This window comes from Leucoraja erinacea, chromosome 7 (assembly GCF_028641065.1).
Source record: "Leucoraja erinacea ecotype New England chromosome 7, Leri_hhj_1, whole genome shotgun sequence".
In the NCBI taxonomy this organism is placed as follows: domain Eukaryota; kingdom Metazoa; phylum Chordata; class Chondrichthyes; order Rajiformes; family Rajidae; genus Leucoraja; species Leucoraja erinaceus.
This window is the reverse complement of record NC_073383.1, coordinates 35391755-35407954: the sequence shown is the minus strand read 5'-3', so window position 1 is coordinate 35407954 and position 16200 is coordinate 35391755. Positions and strand designations below refer to the sequence as shown.

The 16200-nt window shown below is 42.3% G+C and overlaps 1 protein-coding gene across 4 annotated transcripts in view; it reads right to left on the bottom strand.

The window, feature by feature from the left end:
• Window positions 1–16200, bottom strand: part of LOC129698886 (uncharacterized) — a 393480-nt gene that overhangs the window by 364558 nt on the left and 12722 nt on the right. For 3 of the 4 annotated variants that reach the window (XR_008723743.1, XM_055638273.1, XM_055638275.1), the window contains exons 2-3: window positions 10007–10028; window positions 5773–5841 (exon numbers count right to left, since the gene is read on the bottom strand). Coding sequence is in view for 3 of the 4 variants with exons in the window: in XM_055638273.1 (XP_055494248.1) it covers window positions 5773–5841; window positions 10007–10028 (91 nt within the window). In the remaining variant the exon portion in view is untranslated. The remainder of the gene's footprint in view (window positions 1–5772; window positions 5842–10006; window positions 10029–16200) is intronic. The other variant, XM_055638276.1, reaches the window with a different exon arrangement.

Sequence of the window (16200 nt, the reverse complement as noted above, 5' to 3'; positions counted from 1 at the left end):
AGGTTTAGAGGGATATGGGCCAAATGCAGGCAAGTGGGACTGGTGTAGATGAAACATGTTGGTCGGCATGGGCATGTTGGGCCAAAGGGAGCGTTTCCACACTGTATCACTATATGACCATCTGCAGATCCTTGTTTCTATTTCTTCACTGACGGTCCTTCTCCTTGGTGCAAACAAGTGCAAAGTACTCATTTAGTACTGCAAAGTACTCATTTCCCACTCCAAACTCAAATTCCCTCCTTTATCCTTGAGCAGTCCTACCTTCTCCCTGGTTAACCTCTTGCTTTTAATGGACGTATAAAAAAGCCTAAGGATTTTCTTTAATCCAACTCACCAAAGCCATTTTGTGGCCCCTTTTGTGCATGTGTTTTTCCCTCCTTTATATTCCTCAAAGACCCTGGCTGATTCTCTTAAATTTAGATTATCTTAGACCTTTTTTTTTCTTTTTTTTTTAATTTTATTTTTATTTTTGAAGACGGGAAGTTACAATACTACACAACTGATATATCTTAATACATTTTTTGTACCGCTTCATTTTTTGAGCTTTAAGAAAAAGATAGAAGTAGAGAAAGTAAAGAAAGTGCGCAAGAGTCGTGAAGGTGCAGGAGAATGTTGAGAAAAGAAAGCCCCTTAGAAAAGGAGTTAGAGAAGGAAGTAAAGAAAGAAATTAGACCCTAGAAAAGAAAGAAAAAGAAAGGAGAAACAATCGCTCTATTATAACATTAAACTCCGCAGAAAGGGGACTACCAACCAAGTCTGTCTTTGTTGTTTTGCCCCCCGTTGCCAGATCCTGGTACCTTTTATTTATTTATTTATTTATTAAATTATTATTGCTTGTAATAGTTCCAAAAACGTAGACCACGTCTTTTGGAAGTGGTCTGCTTTGCCTGCTAAGAGGAATCTCATCAGATTATCTTAGACCTTGCATACACCTTTTTTGTTGTGAACAAATTTCCAAATTTCTTTTCTCCAAATTTGGAAATCGACAGTCCTGAATTTTGATCAGCTGGTCTTTAGACAACTCCCACATGAAAGATGGTGACTTACCTAATAACAACTGTCCCCAGTGTACCCTCTCAAGCTGCTACCTATTAATATTGCAATTTGCCTTCCCTTATACTGAATGTTTCGTATCTTTCTCAACAAACGCTGCCTGATCTGTTAAGTATCTCTAACACTTTTTGTTTTTACTTCAAATCTCCACCATCAATCGTATTTTTTGTCTTTCCATTTCCTGCCTAGACTTTAACTGTAATTTAATACTCAAAGTGTTACTGTCACTTGTCGAGATATGCCTCAGCATGAATCTGAGAGGCCCGGGGAGCCGTTGGTGAGAGGAGGAGTTACCTGGGCGGTGAGTTAAAAATCGAGCGCGGGGCTTGCTTTCACAGAGGCCCGGGGAGCCGTTGGTGAGAGGAGTTACCCAATCTGCAGCGTTCCATCTCACTTCTAGAGAAGGGGTCTGGTGGAAGCCTCTGATTGGTGGAAGAGGACCAGAGGAAGCAGCTGATGGGGTGCAACCCCAGGTTTACATTTCTGCTTTCAGGTTAAGGGTTCTGTGAGTTAAGGGTTCAGTGAGTTAAGGGTACAGTATTTATTAGTAAAGGTACAGTTTAAAGTATAAAGATTTTTATAGTGTGAGGGAGTTGAGTTAATTTGGGAGTAAGCTATGTCAGTGGAGATTGGCCCCATGGTTTGCTCAGCCTGCAACATGTGGGAGATCAGGGATATGGTCAGTGTCCCTGGTGACTACGTTTGCAGGAAATGTGTCCAGCTGCAGCTCCTGGCAGACCGCATTGAACGATTGGAGCTGCGGTTGGATTCATACTGGAGCATCCACGATGCTGAGAAAGTCATGAATAGCACGTACAGTGAGTTGGTCAAAGGTAAGAGGAGGAAAGGGAACGGGTGGCCAATAGCCAGGAAAGCAGTAGGCAGGTAGTGCTGGAGTCCCCTGCGGTCATCTCCCTCCTAAACAGGTATACCATTTTGGCTACTGTTGGGGGAGATGGCTCATCAGGGGAAGGAAGCAGCAGCCAAGTTCATGGGACCATGGGTGGCTCTACGGCACAGGAGGGGAGAAAAAAGAGTGGAAGGGCAATAGTAATAGGGGATTCAATTGTAAGGGGAATAGATAGGCGTTTCTGCGGCCGCAAATGAGACTCCAGGATGGTATGTTGCCTCCCTGGTGCAAGGGTCAGGGATGTCACTGAACAGCTGCAGAACATTCTGGAGGGGGAGGGTGAACAGCCAGTTGTCGTGGTGCATATTGGCACCAACGATATAGGTAAAAAAAGGGATGATGTCCTACAAAGTGAATTTAGGGAGCTAGGAGATAAACTTAAAAGTAGGACCTCAAAGGTAATAATCACTGGATTACTATCAGTGCCACGGGCTAGTCAAGGTAAAAATAGGACGATAGTGCAGATGAATAAGTGGCTTGAAAAATGGTGCAAGCGGGAGGGATTCAAATCTTTAAGGGCATTGGAACCAGTTTTGGGGGAGGTGGGACCAGTACAAACAGGACGGTTTGCACCTGGGCTGGAATGGAACCAATGTCCTTGGGTAAGTGTTTGCTAGTGCTGTCGGGGAGGATTTAAACTAATGTGGCAGGAGGATAGGTGCAAGAGCAGAGAGGCAGAGGGGTGTAAAATGAGGGTAGAAGCAATAGGTAGCAAGGTGAAAAGTAAAAGTGGCAGGCAGACAAATCCAGGGCAAAAATCAAAAAGGGCCACTTTTCAACATAATTGTATAAGTGTTGTAAAAAAAAGCCTGAAGGCTTTGTATATTAATGCAAGGAGCATTCGTAACAAGGTGGATGAGTTGAATGTGCAGATAGTTATTAATGAATATAATATAGTTGGGATCACGGAGACATGCCTCCAGGGTGACCAAGGCTGGGAGCTGAACATCCAGGGATATTCAATATTCAGGAGGGATTGACAGAAAGGAAAAGGAGGCGGGGTAGCATTGCTGGTTAGAGAGGAGATTAACGCAATAGAAAGGAAGGTCATTAGCTTGGAGGATGTGGAATCGATATGGGTAGAGCTGCGAAACACTAAGCGGCAGAAAACGCTAGTGGGAGTTGTGTACAGGCCACCTAACAGGAGTAGTGGAGTTGGGGATGGCATCAAAGAGGAAATTAGAAATGCGTGCAACAAAGGTAAAACAATTATAATGGGTGACTTCAATCTACATATAGATTGGGTGAATCAATTTGGCAGGGGTGCTGAGGAAGAGTATTTCTTGGAATGTATGCGGGATAGTTTTCTAAACCAACATGTAGAGGAACCAACGAGAGAACAAGCTATTCTAAACAGAGTATTGAGTAATGAGGAAGGGTTAGTTAGCAGTCTTGTTGTGCGTGGCCCCTTGGGCAAGAGTGACCATAATATGGTTGAGTTCATTAGGATGGAGAGTGACATTGTTAATTCAGAAACAAGGGTCCTGAACTTAAAGAAAGGTGACTTTCAGGGTATGAGACGTGAATTGGCCAAGATAGAATGGCAAATGATTCTTAAAGGGTTGACGGTAGATATGCAATGGAAGGCATTTAAAACCTGCATGGATGAACTACAACAAGTGTTCATCCCAGTTTGGCAAAATAATAAATCAGGGAAGGTAGTGCATCCATGGATAACAAGGGAAATCAGGGATAGTATCAAAACAAAAGATGAAGCGTACAAATTAGTCAGAACAAGCAGCTTACCAGAGGACTGGGAGAAATTCAGAGTCCAGCAGAGGTGGACAAACGGCTTAATTAGGAAAGGGAAAATAGATTATGAAAGAAAACTGGCAGGGAACATAAAAACTGACTGCAAAGGTTTTTATAGATATGTGAAGAGGAAAAGATTAGTTAAAACAAATGTAGGTCCCTTGCAGTCAGAAACAGGCGAATTGATCATGGGGAACAAGGACATTGCAGACCAATTGAATAACTACTTTGGTTCTGTCTTCACTAACGAAGACATAAATAATCTGCCGGAAATAGCAAGGGACCGGGGGTTAAATGAGATGGAGGAACTGAGTGAAATCCAGGTTAGCCAGGAAGTGGTGTTAGGTAAATTGAATGGATTAAAGACCAATAAATCCCCAGGGCCAGATAAGTTGCATCCCAGAGTACTTAAGGAAGTAGCCGCAGAAATAGTGGATGCATTAGTGATAAATTTTCAAAGCTCTTTAGATTCTGTTGTAGTTCCTGAGGACTGGAGAGTAGCTAATGTAACCCCACTTTTTTTAAAAAGGGAGGGAGAGAGAAAACGGGGAATTACAGACCAGTTAGTCTATCATCGGTGGTGGGGAATAATCTGGAGTCAGTTATTAAAGATGGGATAGCAGCACATTTGGAAAGTGGTGAATTCATTGGACAAAGTCAGCATGGATTTATGAAAGGTAAATCATGTCTGACGAATCTTATAGAATTTTTCGAAGATGTAACTAGTAGAGTGGATAAGAGAGAACCAGTGGATGTGTTTATATCTGGACTTTCAGAAGGCTTTCGACAAGGTCCCACATAAGAGATTAGTATACAAACTTAAAGCACACAGTATTGGGGGTTCAGTATTGATGTGGATAGAGAACTGGCTGGTAGACAGGAAGCAAAGAGTAGGAGTAAACGGGTCCTTTTCAGAATGGCAGGCAGTGACTAGTGGGGTACAGCAAGGCTCAGTGCTGGGACCCCAGCTATTTACAATATATATTAATGATCTGGATGAGGGAATTGAATGCAACATCTCCAAGTTTGCGGATGACACGAAGCTGGGGGGCAGTGTTAGCTGCGAGGAGGATGCTAGGAGGCTGCAAGGTGACTTGGATAGGTTGGGCAAATGCATGACAGATGCAGTATAATGTGGATAAATGTGAGATTATCCACTTTGGTGGCAAAAACAGGAAGGTAGACTATTATCTGAATGGTGGCCAATTAGGAAAAGGGGAGATGCAACGAGACCTGGGTGTCATGGTACACCAGTCATTGAAAGTAGGAATGCCGTTGCAGCAGGCAGTGAAGAAAGCAAATGGTATGTTAGCATTCATAGCAAAAGGATTTGAGTATAAGAGCAGGGAGGTTCTACTGCAGTTGTACAGGGTCTTGGTGAGACCACGCCTGGAGTATTGCGTACAGTTTTGGTCTCCTAATCTGAAGAAAGACATTCTTGCCAAAGAGGGAGTACAGAGAAGGTTCACCAGACTGATTCCTGGGATGGCAGGACTTTCATATGAAGAAAGACTGGATAGACTCGGCTTGTCCACGCTAGAATTCAGAAGATTGAGGGGGGATCTTATAGAAACTTACAAAATTCTTAAGGGGTTGGACAGGCTAGATGCAGGAAGATTATTCCTGATGTTGGGGAAGTCCAGACCTAGGGGTCACAGTTTAAGGATAAGAGGGAAGTGTTTTAGGACAGAGCTGAGAAAATCATTTTTTACACAGAGTGTTGAATCTGTGGAATTCTCTGCCACAGAAGGTAGTTGAGGCCAGTTCATTGGCTATATTTAAGAGGGAGTTAGATGTGGCCCTTGTGGCTAAAGGGATCAGGGGGTATGGAGAGAAGGCAGGGATGGGATACCGAGTTGGATGATCAGCCATGATCATATCGAATGGCGGTGCAGGCTCGAAGGGCAGAATGGCCTACTCCTGCACCTATTGTCTATGTTTCTATGAATCAGTGCATTTAGGGGTGGAAATAAGAACTTTTTTTTTAAATCTGCAGCTGAAACAAAAAGCTCCTCAAAGGTTAAGAATCATTTCATTTTATTTCCAAATACAATTACCTCAGAGTTCATTCGCTGCTTCTTAAACATATCAGGCGGAATGCAATCAACAAGAAGGTCATGTGGATACTAGATATTTGAAAGTAATAAGAATTTTTAATTACAATAAAGACATGGTCGAGAAAGTTTGATACAGTGAAGATCTTTATTCACATTAATGACATATTGTAATGATTATGTTTCCTTTGTGTCCTTTATACAGCACCATCTGCTTCTTCAATTTTCCAGAATTTTGCCTCGGTAATTAAAAGAGCAAATAATAACTGATGTTTTTCAAATATTGCTCTTTACCATTTAAAAAGTTGTAATATCGGTAGGTACAGAAATCCTTACTTTGTGTTTTTTTTGTTTTAAATTACTAGACATCACATTTCATCTTTTTAAAAAAGCATGATTTTCAAATTTGATTTCAGCTTTTTTTTCCAGCACATTCCACAACTTAGGGAACTTGGTGCTATTCTTCAGTGTGCTTAACCAAAATTCGAATTAGCTACCAGACTAGGAGACATTGAAGGTATAAGATGGGAATTGGCTAGGATAGACTGGCAAATTATACAAAGGGTTGACGGTGGAGATGCAATAGCAATGATTTAAAGACCGCTGAGATGAACTCCAAAAATTGTTCATCCCGGTCTGGCTAAAAATTAAAACGGGGAAGGCGGCTCAACTGTGGCTAACGAGGGAAATAGTGTTAAATCCAAGGAAAAGGCATATAAATTGGCCAGAGGAAAAAAATGTAATTACTGATTTGTTCTCAGCATCAACAGTTTGGGCCTCACCATCAGGAAGGTGTAGTGGACAATGAAGAATATTATCTATGATTAAAATGGAATCTGGATCTACTGAACCAAACAGTCGAAAAATAGCAAATAAGATTTATTCAGATAAATGCAAGTTGTTCCATTTGATAAGACAAGCTGGAGCAGGACGTACAATAAATGGTAGGGCCCCAGGGAATGATACAAAAGAGAGAGATCAGGGGTGTAAGTTCCATGTAAGTGGCGACACAGTAGACGATAGGTCAGGGTATTGAGTACAGGTGCTGGATGCAGTTCTGGTCACCTTGATATTGGAAGCCTAGAATTACTAGAAACCATTAAAAAAAGAGGATATTACTGAGATTGGTGGGTTTAAAGGTAGATTGGATAATTTAGTTGTTTTATTCCCTTCCCTTAAAGTGTAGGAGCCTGAGTGTTAACCTTATTGATGTACATAAAATTATGACGGACATAGATTAGGAGAATAGCTACAATCTTTTCCAAATAATAGTGGAGTCCAAACCTAGAGTGCATAGGTTTAAGGTGAAAAGGAAAAGATTTAAGAGGGAATACAGAACCAACTTTTTATTTGGTGTATGGTGTGGAACATGATATTAAATATAATGCTTGTAAGAGTGCTGTTATGATCTGTAGAACCAAAGAGGATAAATGTCTAAAATTTCCTGATTTTAAATTGTCTGACAATAATCTTAATGTCTGGAATAAGGTAAAATATCTTGGGCATTTTATTACAGAACAAATGACAGATGATGAGGATATTTATAGGCAACGACGTATGCTGTATGTGCAGGCGAATATTCTCTTGCGTAAGTTTGGTGCGTGTACAGATGTGGTGAAGATGTCGCTGTTTAGAGCATATTTCACACCCCTCTATACAGCTCACCTGTGGTCGAACTACGGAAAGACAAGTTTGCAGAGACTAAACGTGACCTATAATGATGCCATGAGAACACTGCTAAGGAAACCTAGATGGTGTGGTGCTAGTAACATGTTTGTGGCTGCAGGAGTCAGTACTTTAGAAGCTATCCTAAGAAATCATATGTATAAATTCATTTGCAGGATAAGTGACTCTAAAAATGTAATTGGGGTCTTGTGAAACATAAGGTTTAGCACTACACGCTACGAATCCCAGTTGTGGAGACACTGGTATCGCCGTCTCATTGTAGGACACTGATCGTTCTTTTTTATTCTGGATTTTAATTCATGTATTGTGGTTTTTTTAATATATAATGTATAATACTAAGATTATGTGTATTTTATGATGTTTTTATATGCAATGTATTTTTATGTGATGTTGCCCCTTGTCTAGACCTTGAGTCCGAAATAAAGTTTATTATTATTTATTATTTTTTCCACAGAGATAGTAGGACAAGCTGCAAGGAAATTTGGTCCACATAGATGAGGTGAACCAAAGGACTTATTTCTCTGCTGTATAAGGTCTATGACTGATGAAGAAGAGCTGTATTTTCAACACTACAACATTGAAAATTAGGAAGAACATAGTGTAGTTAGGAAGTAGTGGTAGTGCGGTTGGGATTAGTTAGTGAAGACATGATAGAGAGCGAGCTAAAAGGGGTGAAGGAGTTGGTCTACTAATCAGGAAGAATGTCAAGCGGCACTCAGAGAGTACATACTGGAGGATTTGTCCTCTGAGGCCAATATGGGTAGAGCTCGAAAATAAGAAACGTGCAATCAGTCTAATGGGATTATACTCTAAGCGTTCAATAGCCAGCAGGAGTTATAGGAACAGATATGTAAACAGATTACTGAAAGATGCAAAATCTACAGGGTTGGCTTAGTAGATGACTTTAACTTCCTCAATATTTTCTGGGACAGAGCAGAATTTGTTAGGTATACCATGAGGGTTTCCAAAAACAGTATGTGATTATTCTAACTCAAGGAGGGACCCGGTGTTGAGAAAGAGTTCTGGCTAAGTGACTGGTGTTTTAATGGAACAACATTCTGAGATAGTGATCACAGCTCCATAAATCTGAAGAAGTGGCCCGATCCAAAACGTCACCTATCCTTTTTCTCCAGAGATGATGCCTGACCCATTGAGTTACACCAGCACTTTGTGTCTATCTTTCGTATAAACCATCATCTGCAGTTCCTACCTATTCCATTGTTTTAAGATTGCTTTGAATAGGAATAAGTCAGGACATTGGGTGAAGGAACTAATTTGGAGTAAGGCAGAATACAAAATTATTAAGCAATAGCAAGGAAGACAAAGTTGGATGCTGTTGTTATTGCCAAGTCAGTTTCTGACATGACAAAGTAATTTTAATGCTAGTTGATCAAAGTTCAGGAATTGCATGTTCCAATAAGATGGAAGAACAAGGATGTTATGTTAAGGGGCTAAAGAGGTTGTACATTTGTCGAGCGATTAGAAGGGCTAAAAGAGGCCATGAAATAGCTTAGGCATGTCAAATTAATGAAATTCCCAAGGTTTTTTTATGCATACAGTAAACCCGGACCCCTTTATAACAGATTTTGGGTACAATGGACGGACCTGCTGACGTCACCCAGAGACTGCATAACCTCCCTACTTACAGACCCAGCTTCTGACACCACCACTGGCTCGCAAGGCCTACAAACGAGCCGCCTTCATTTAATATGTATTGGGGGAAAAAAAGGATAAAATTAGTGGTGAAAAAACCTTTTTTTCTGAGACTTATGAAAAATAGCATATATTTCTTGGTAGTTTGGGATTAATTAATTTGCCCTGATTGCCCATTATTATTGTAAAGGTTTTAGTTAACTCCAATCTGGAATTGGAAAAGTTCACTGAGAAACCACAGACTTTAACATATATTAACTCTGTTTAAGATAGGCAAACAACATTTAACATTCTTAATACTCCACAGGACAATTTATTTTCATCCTCCAGGATATAATCCGATGAACTGCTGTAGGCATGGTTAGAATGAAAAGTCTTGCGGAGCATAAGTCATTCTTTCAGGGTTCTGAACTTATTAACTCACAGGGAATACAGGTCCATTACCAATTTTTCGGCATCCTTAGATCTAGTGCCTTGCTGGATTATCCATTTTTCCAGAGCAACAGAGGTCACCATCTCCGAGAGGAGTCAAACGGTACAAAAACGGTCCGCCTAGGCCACCGAGGAGACAAAATCAGCCTCGGAAGTCAACTATATGAACAGAACCGGAGATCGTGGCAGCAAGGAGCAAATCCGACCTACCGATCGGCCGCACGTTGGCTATGGAAACAGATCTGCCGGATACAACCAGCCAGAGTTCCAGAGCCCAGGATGCAGAGGGCAAATTCGACCCACTGAGCAGCCACATTAGGCCCAATGAGATCAAGACGTACGGGGTGATATCAAGCGCGCTCTCATAATTTTGTCCAGGTTAAAGGAGATGCCGGACCACCAGTTGCCGGAAGAATCGGTGGTGGACCTGTACTGCAAAATTGAAAAATGAAGGAAATTTACTCACCCCAAGGGCTGTTGCTAAAAGTCTGGAAGAAAATAAGCAAATGATTAATAATTAATAAACATTAATATGTGCAATGTGATACAAATTCTTTCAAAAATCATTTAAAAGAGAGAAAAAAGACCAGGAGAGGGGAGGAGGAAACAAGGATGGGAAGGAATAAAAGGAAGAAAAAAAATGAGGGAGATTTAGGTTTAGGTTTATTATTATCACGTGCACAAAAGTGCAATCAAAAGCTTTGTTTTGCATGCTATCCAATCAAATCAGATGATACTATATAAATACAATCAAGCCAAACTCAAGAACAACAGCTAGAGCAAAGGAGAAGATGGAGTATAGAATATAGTTCTCAGCTATGTAGTTTATCAGTTGCAGAAAGAAAGTGCAATTTCCACAATGGGGTAAAGGTAAATAGGGCAAAACTATACTGTAGATTGGTTAGTGCATGTGCACCAATCAGAGTAATATACTAACACTAGCTCCACCGTACTATGCACTTTATATTAACACTCACTTCCCATATTACGTAGTTACACCGGTGGAAGAGATGAACTAACAACGTATTGTACTGCACCACCATGACCGATGATTAAAGCTGATTTTGAACACCAGACTGTCTGTACAGTTCTCTACATAGACCTTATGAAAGTACTGATCAGAAGCCTGTTAACAGAGGAGAAGAAGCTGTTTCTGAATCTGTAAGTGCATTTTCAAGCTTTTTCTGCCCAATGGGAGCAAGGAAGAGAAGAAATAACTGAGGTGGAATGTCTTTGAAGAGCGAAGTTTAGATAGTCAGTGGAGGGGAGCCATGTTTGTGTGACAAACTGGGCTACAGCCCCAACTCTCTGCAAGTTCTTGTGGTCTAGGGCAGAGCTGTTTCTAAACCGAGCTGCGATGCAACATGACAGACAGTATGCTTTCTATTCTGTATCTGAACTAATTTGTAACAGTCATTGGAGACACGGCAATTTTCTTCAGAATCCAGAGGAGGGGGAGGTGTTGGTGTGCCTATTTGACTGTCACTTCAATGTAGTTGGTCCATGGCTAATTGTTGGTAATATTAACCCTAAGGAGTTTGAAACCAGTTGAAGTTGCATTTAGTGGTCCAAAAGTATCTCAACCATTTCTATTTCAGCACCATTGACGCTGCTTAAAGCAAGTACTCCATCATGCTTCCTGAAGTCGATAACTAACTGCTTTGTCCTGCTGACTGAGGGCGAGGCTATTAACCTGACACCATGTTACTAAGTTTTCTATCTCCTTCCTGTACTCAATCTCATCATGATCCAGCCAACCAGTGGTGTCATCTGCAAACTCGTAAAATAAGTTGGAGCCAAATTTGGAGCACAATCATGAGCGTATAGGGGGAACGCATCCTTGCAGGGCACTGGTGTTGCAAATTATTGTGGAAGATGTGTGTCACCTATCCACCGATTATGGTTTGTGGGTCAGAAAGTAAGTCGAGAATCCAGTGGCAGAGAGAGGTGCTGATTCCAAGGTTGAGGAGTTTGGTGATGAGTTTGGAAGGGATTATGGTGTTGAAGAGAGGAAAGGAGCAGTGATGATAGCAACAATAAGGAGAAAGGGCATTTTGACAGGTACTTGAATGTGCAAGCGATAGAGGAATATGGAATTAATGAGATGCGAGATTCATATATATTCGTCCAGTCATTCTTGCCACAAGTTCGGTATCAGAATAGGCAATGGTGTGACTGATTCCTCCTGCGTCAACATATGCTAAACACATGAAGTTCATAATATCCTTTGAAACCCTTGATAGTGTAATTAAAGACAACTCTGCACTTCACCAGAGTCCTCTCAATGTGTCTCGATACTTCTGGACCACTAAATGCAACTTCAACTGGTTTCTCGATGACACATCTGACTGTCCTCTGGGAGCACTGCTGGTGCCCAATGAGTTTCATTTCACCATAACCCAGAAGTTAGTCTTTCAGTTTTGCCTTGTCTGAACAGGTCAGGTATATTGGAACACCATGGTCAAAAAGACACTATTGAAATTCCCAAGGTATCTCATGCTGTATGAACCCTTTGTTATGTCTACGGAAGCTGTCGAATGATGGAATACAATCCCATTCAGTTGATCCCAGGGTGCTGTGAATACACGACATATAATTGATGAAAACTACAACTGTGCCAACCATGCCAGAGTAACAAATCCAAATATCCAGTTATTTTAGCTTTATTCCCCCACAAGGGACATTTGTATAGATCTAAGCCCAAATAAACGTTGGTAGATTTTGTTATTTGATACTGTACTCAAATGAATCTCTGGACCCATGCAGCATTTTCTGCACGTTTTTTTTTTTCAATTTCACATCTGCCTGTGATCCGGAAATGAATAAGAAAAGAGCTACTTCCTCTGGACCTTTATAACGAAAAGACTTAAGCAAAATTGTTCTTGTTGTTGCTCCATTGGCCACGTTTAGTTTTCTTGTTACTTATTCTAAGTCTGCTCCTCAAATTAATCAAGCACAAATACAATGCCATAGATGCTGAGGTAATCTATGTGAATATCTTGAAATTCTCCAAAAACTCCTCTTGCTCATCAATCTGCAAAACATGATAAATTAAAGAATAATGTACCTGAACCTTTCAGCTTCCTGGTGTTTAACTCAACCCCAATTTCACTTTATCTTGGTTATGTTCAAACCCACGGGAAAACTTGCATGGGGCCAAAGAGCCTGATTTAAAGTCATTAATAAATGTATATATTCTGTATGTATAAATGTATACTGGCATTTCACAACAGGACATTTATACACACTGATACCCATCTCAATAGAAAAGCTTCTGAATTATTAATCCTGTAACATAACTGTAGATTGGTTATTGCATGTGAACCAATCAGGATAGAGTAGCATCATTAACCCCACCTGACTGTACACTTTATATTAACACCCACTTCCTACATTAAGTGGTCTTGTAAGTGGTAGTGATGAACTAACAACTGCTGTACCGTTATGCTATATATTTTAATTAAAGATGACCTAAACTCCAGACCTGTGTTCCTTCAATCATTTACAGCGTGAAGTGACCCACTGCGTTCGTATATCGGGTTTTATTTGCGTTGTATCAGGTTTTATTTGTATTACCATGGCTCACTCGTGCCGCAAACCAGCGCAGCTCATCTTCGATTCAGACATCGGAGAACGATGGAGGCTCTTCGAGATCGACTACGAGCGCTACATCAACATCGTCCATCGTAATGACCCAGATGAGGTCAAAGCTTCGCTTCTACTAAACCTGGCGGGGCCAGAGGCTCTGATGAGAGCGTAGACTTTTGACCGCGCAAGCCGTTCTTGACAACAACAGCCAGGCAGTTGTACCTGCTGAGTGTGCATAACCCCAATACCTTACTGCGTAAATTCCAGGAACTATGCGACCTACCATCTAACCGTATCTTAGAAAGAGCAAAATTATTCACGAGCCAACAGCTTCCCGATGAGCCTGTTGAAAGATTTATCTGTGATTTGAAATATATGACTCAGCGATGCCGCTTTGGAGTTATGTCCAACGAGTTATTCCGGGAAAAACTCGTCAGTGGCAAGAAAGATCAAAAGCTAAAGACCGACTTACTACGGAATGCCGACTTAACCCTTGAACAAGCTGTGCATGCCTGCCGCACGTCTGAGATCATGGCTCCACTAAGTGATCAGTCTGACACTCAGAAAAAGAGTATAAACTTGACGGGCTTCAACAAACGAGCCGCATCAACAGCTAACAGAAGATTTATGAATGAACCGCCGCAAACGGCGAATCAGGGATTTATCAATGAGCTGCCATAAAGGTGTCCGAACTGAAACTATTTCCACAACAAGGGACGGATGTTCTGTCCAGCAAATGGCAAACCAAGTAACTACTGCAAGAAGATGAACCATTTCGCCATTTGCTGCAGGTCCCGTGGGAACAGGACTTCCAGCTCAGTGTCTAATCTGCACCAGTTGGAACAAGACCAAACATTTTCAGACTCACAAGACCAGCTCGAAGCTGCCCACAAGGATGATCCAATTAGCCCGTATGAAGAGTCTACTGTGCATACACTCCTACACACAGCTAGTAAGCTTTTGGATTCCTCTGTGTCCATGCTAATTAACAACAAGCCTGTGAAGGCCAAATTGGATACTGGGGCTCGCGTGAATGTAATGTCTCTGCATGTCTACTACAAGATAAGAAATAATGAGACCCTGACGAGAGCACTACTTTACATGCTTATGTAGGATGCAGGGGGAGGTCCTGCATCCTCTTGGAAGAACTAGCTTTAAATGTGTGCTGCGAAACACACAAGAAATCTGACTTTCTATATCCTACAATCAGACTCTGTGCCTCTACTGGGCATCCATGCATGCCAAGACCTAGGGCTAGTCTCCTTCGACCGCTCCATTCACAAGTTACTTATATCCGAGGACCCGATAAAGAACTACCTTGATCTGTTCGATGGCAAGCTGGGCAAGCTGCCTGCGACATAAATTCGCCATTGACCCCACCGTCGACCCAGCGGTCCGTGCCCCCCACCGCGTGCCACATGCCATGTGTGACAGAATCGAGATTGAACTAAAAAACATGGTCTCCATGGGTATACTAGCCGAAATCTGCAAACCCACAGACTGGGTCTCCACCATGGTTGTCACGCAAAAGACAAAAACGAGCTCCGCGTGTGCATCAATCCAAGAGACCTAAACACTGCCATCAAGCACCCACTCTATCCGACGAGGACTGTCGAGGACGTCGCAGCACAAATCGGGCGTGCAACAGTGTTTTCTGTACTAGACGCAAAAAGCTCGTTCTGGCAGATACCCCCAGATGATGAGTCCTCGAACCTCACTACGTTTGCTACACCATTTGGCAAATTCAAATTTCTTAGAATGCCATTCGGCATCAACTCGGTCAGCAAAGTTTTTCCAAAGAACCATGGAACAGTTGTTCACAGGCCCCCCGTGTGCTATCATCGTAGATGACATCCCGGTGCATGGCAAAGACACACCGGAGCATGACCACAACCTCAAGCGGATTCTGGACAGGACACGAGAGATTAACCTAAATTTCAACCGCAAGAAATGCAAGTTCCGCGTTCCAGAGGTCACCTATGTTGGACATGTATTCACTTCTGATGGTCTTAAGCCTGGCCCGAATAAAACTGCAGCCATCCGAGAAATGCCAGCCCCTACCGACATGCTCAGCCCACAACGATTTCTGGGTATGGTGAACTATCTGGGAAAGTTCATACCAAATCTCAGCGAACTCAGTTCACCACCGAGACAACTATCCCGCAAGGACACTGAATGAACCTGGTACCAGCAGCATCAACAGGTATTCGATTTTTTAAAACTACAGCTGGCCAGCACACCTACCCTGACATACTTCAATCTGAAGCGACCCGTCACGATAACCTGTGATGCCTCACAATACGGGCTGGGCGCAGCCTGCCTTCAGACTTCTGGCGATGGGACTGTACTGCCTGTATCGTATGCCTCCCACACCATGACGGACACTGAACAGCGCTATGCCCAGATCGAGAAAGAGCTGCTAGCTGTGGTCTTCGCTTGCTCAAAATTTAAGGATTTCATCTTTGAGAACACTTTCAGTCGAAACCGACCACCAACCACTTGTAACCATCCTGAACAAACCTATCCACGCAGCACCTGCACGACTGCAGCACACGATGATGCATCTCCAGCTGTTTGACTTCAGAATTTACAAAAAAGGAAAGGACATGCTTGTTGCTGACACTCTCTCTCGAGCAATACGTGCATCTAGTGAACGACATCCCTATGAATGTGATGAGCTTATGGTTCTCAAGGTTGACTTCGTTCCCACGGAACGCCTGTGTCGCCTGGCTGAACACACAGCCGCTGACGGCACTCTACAGCTATTCTCATCCCTGATCAAAAGAGGCTGGCCAGACAGACAATCCAGCACACCACTGGAGGTACAGACGCTCTGCCTAGTCCGCGATGAGCTGGTAATACAGGACGGCGTCATTGTTAAAGGTCACAAAGTCGTGATCCCATCATCCTTACAAGACGAATACTACAAAGAGGCACACAACGGTCACCCAAGCACCGAGGCCATGTTGGCTCATGCACAGAGCATGTTCTATTGGCCTGGGATGACCAAGTACGTACGGGACAGAACAGATTCCTGCCCCATCTGCAACAGTTTTGGCTCCAGAAACAGCC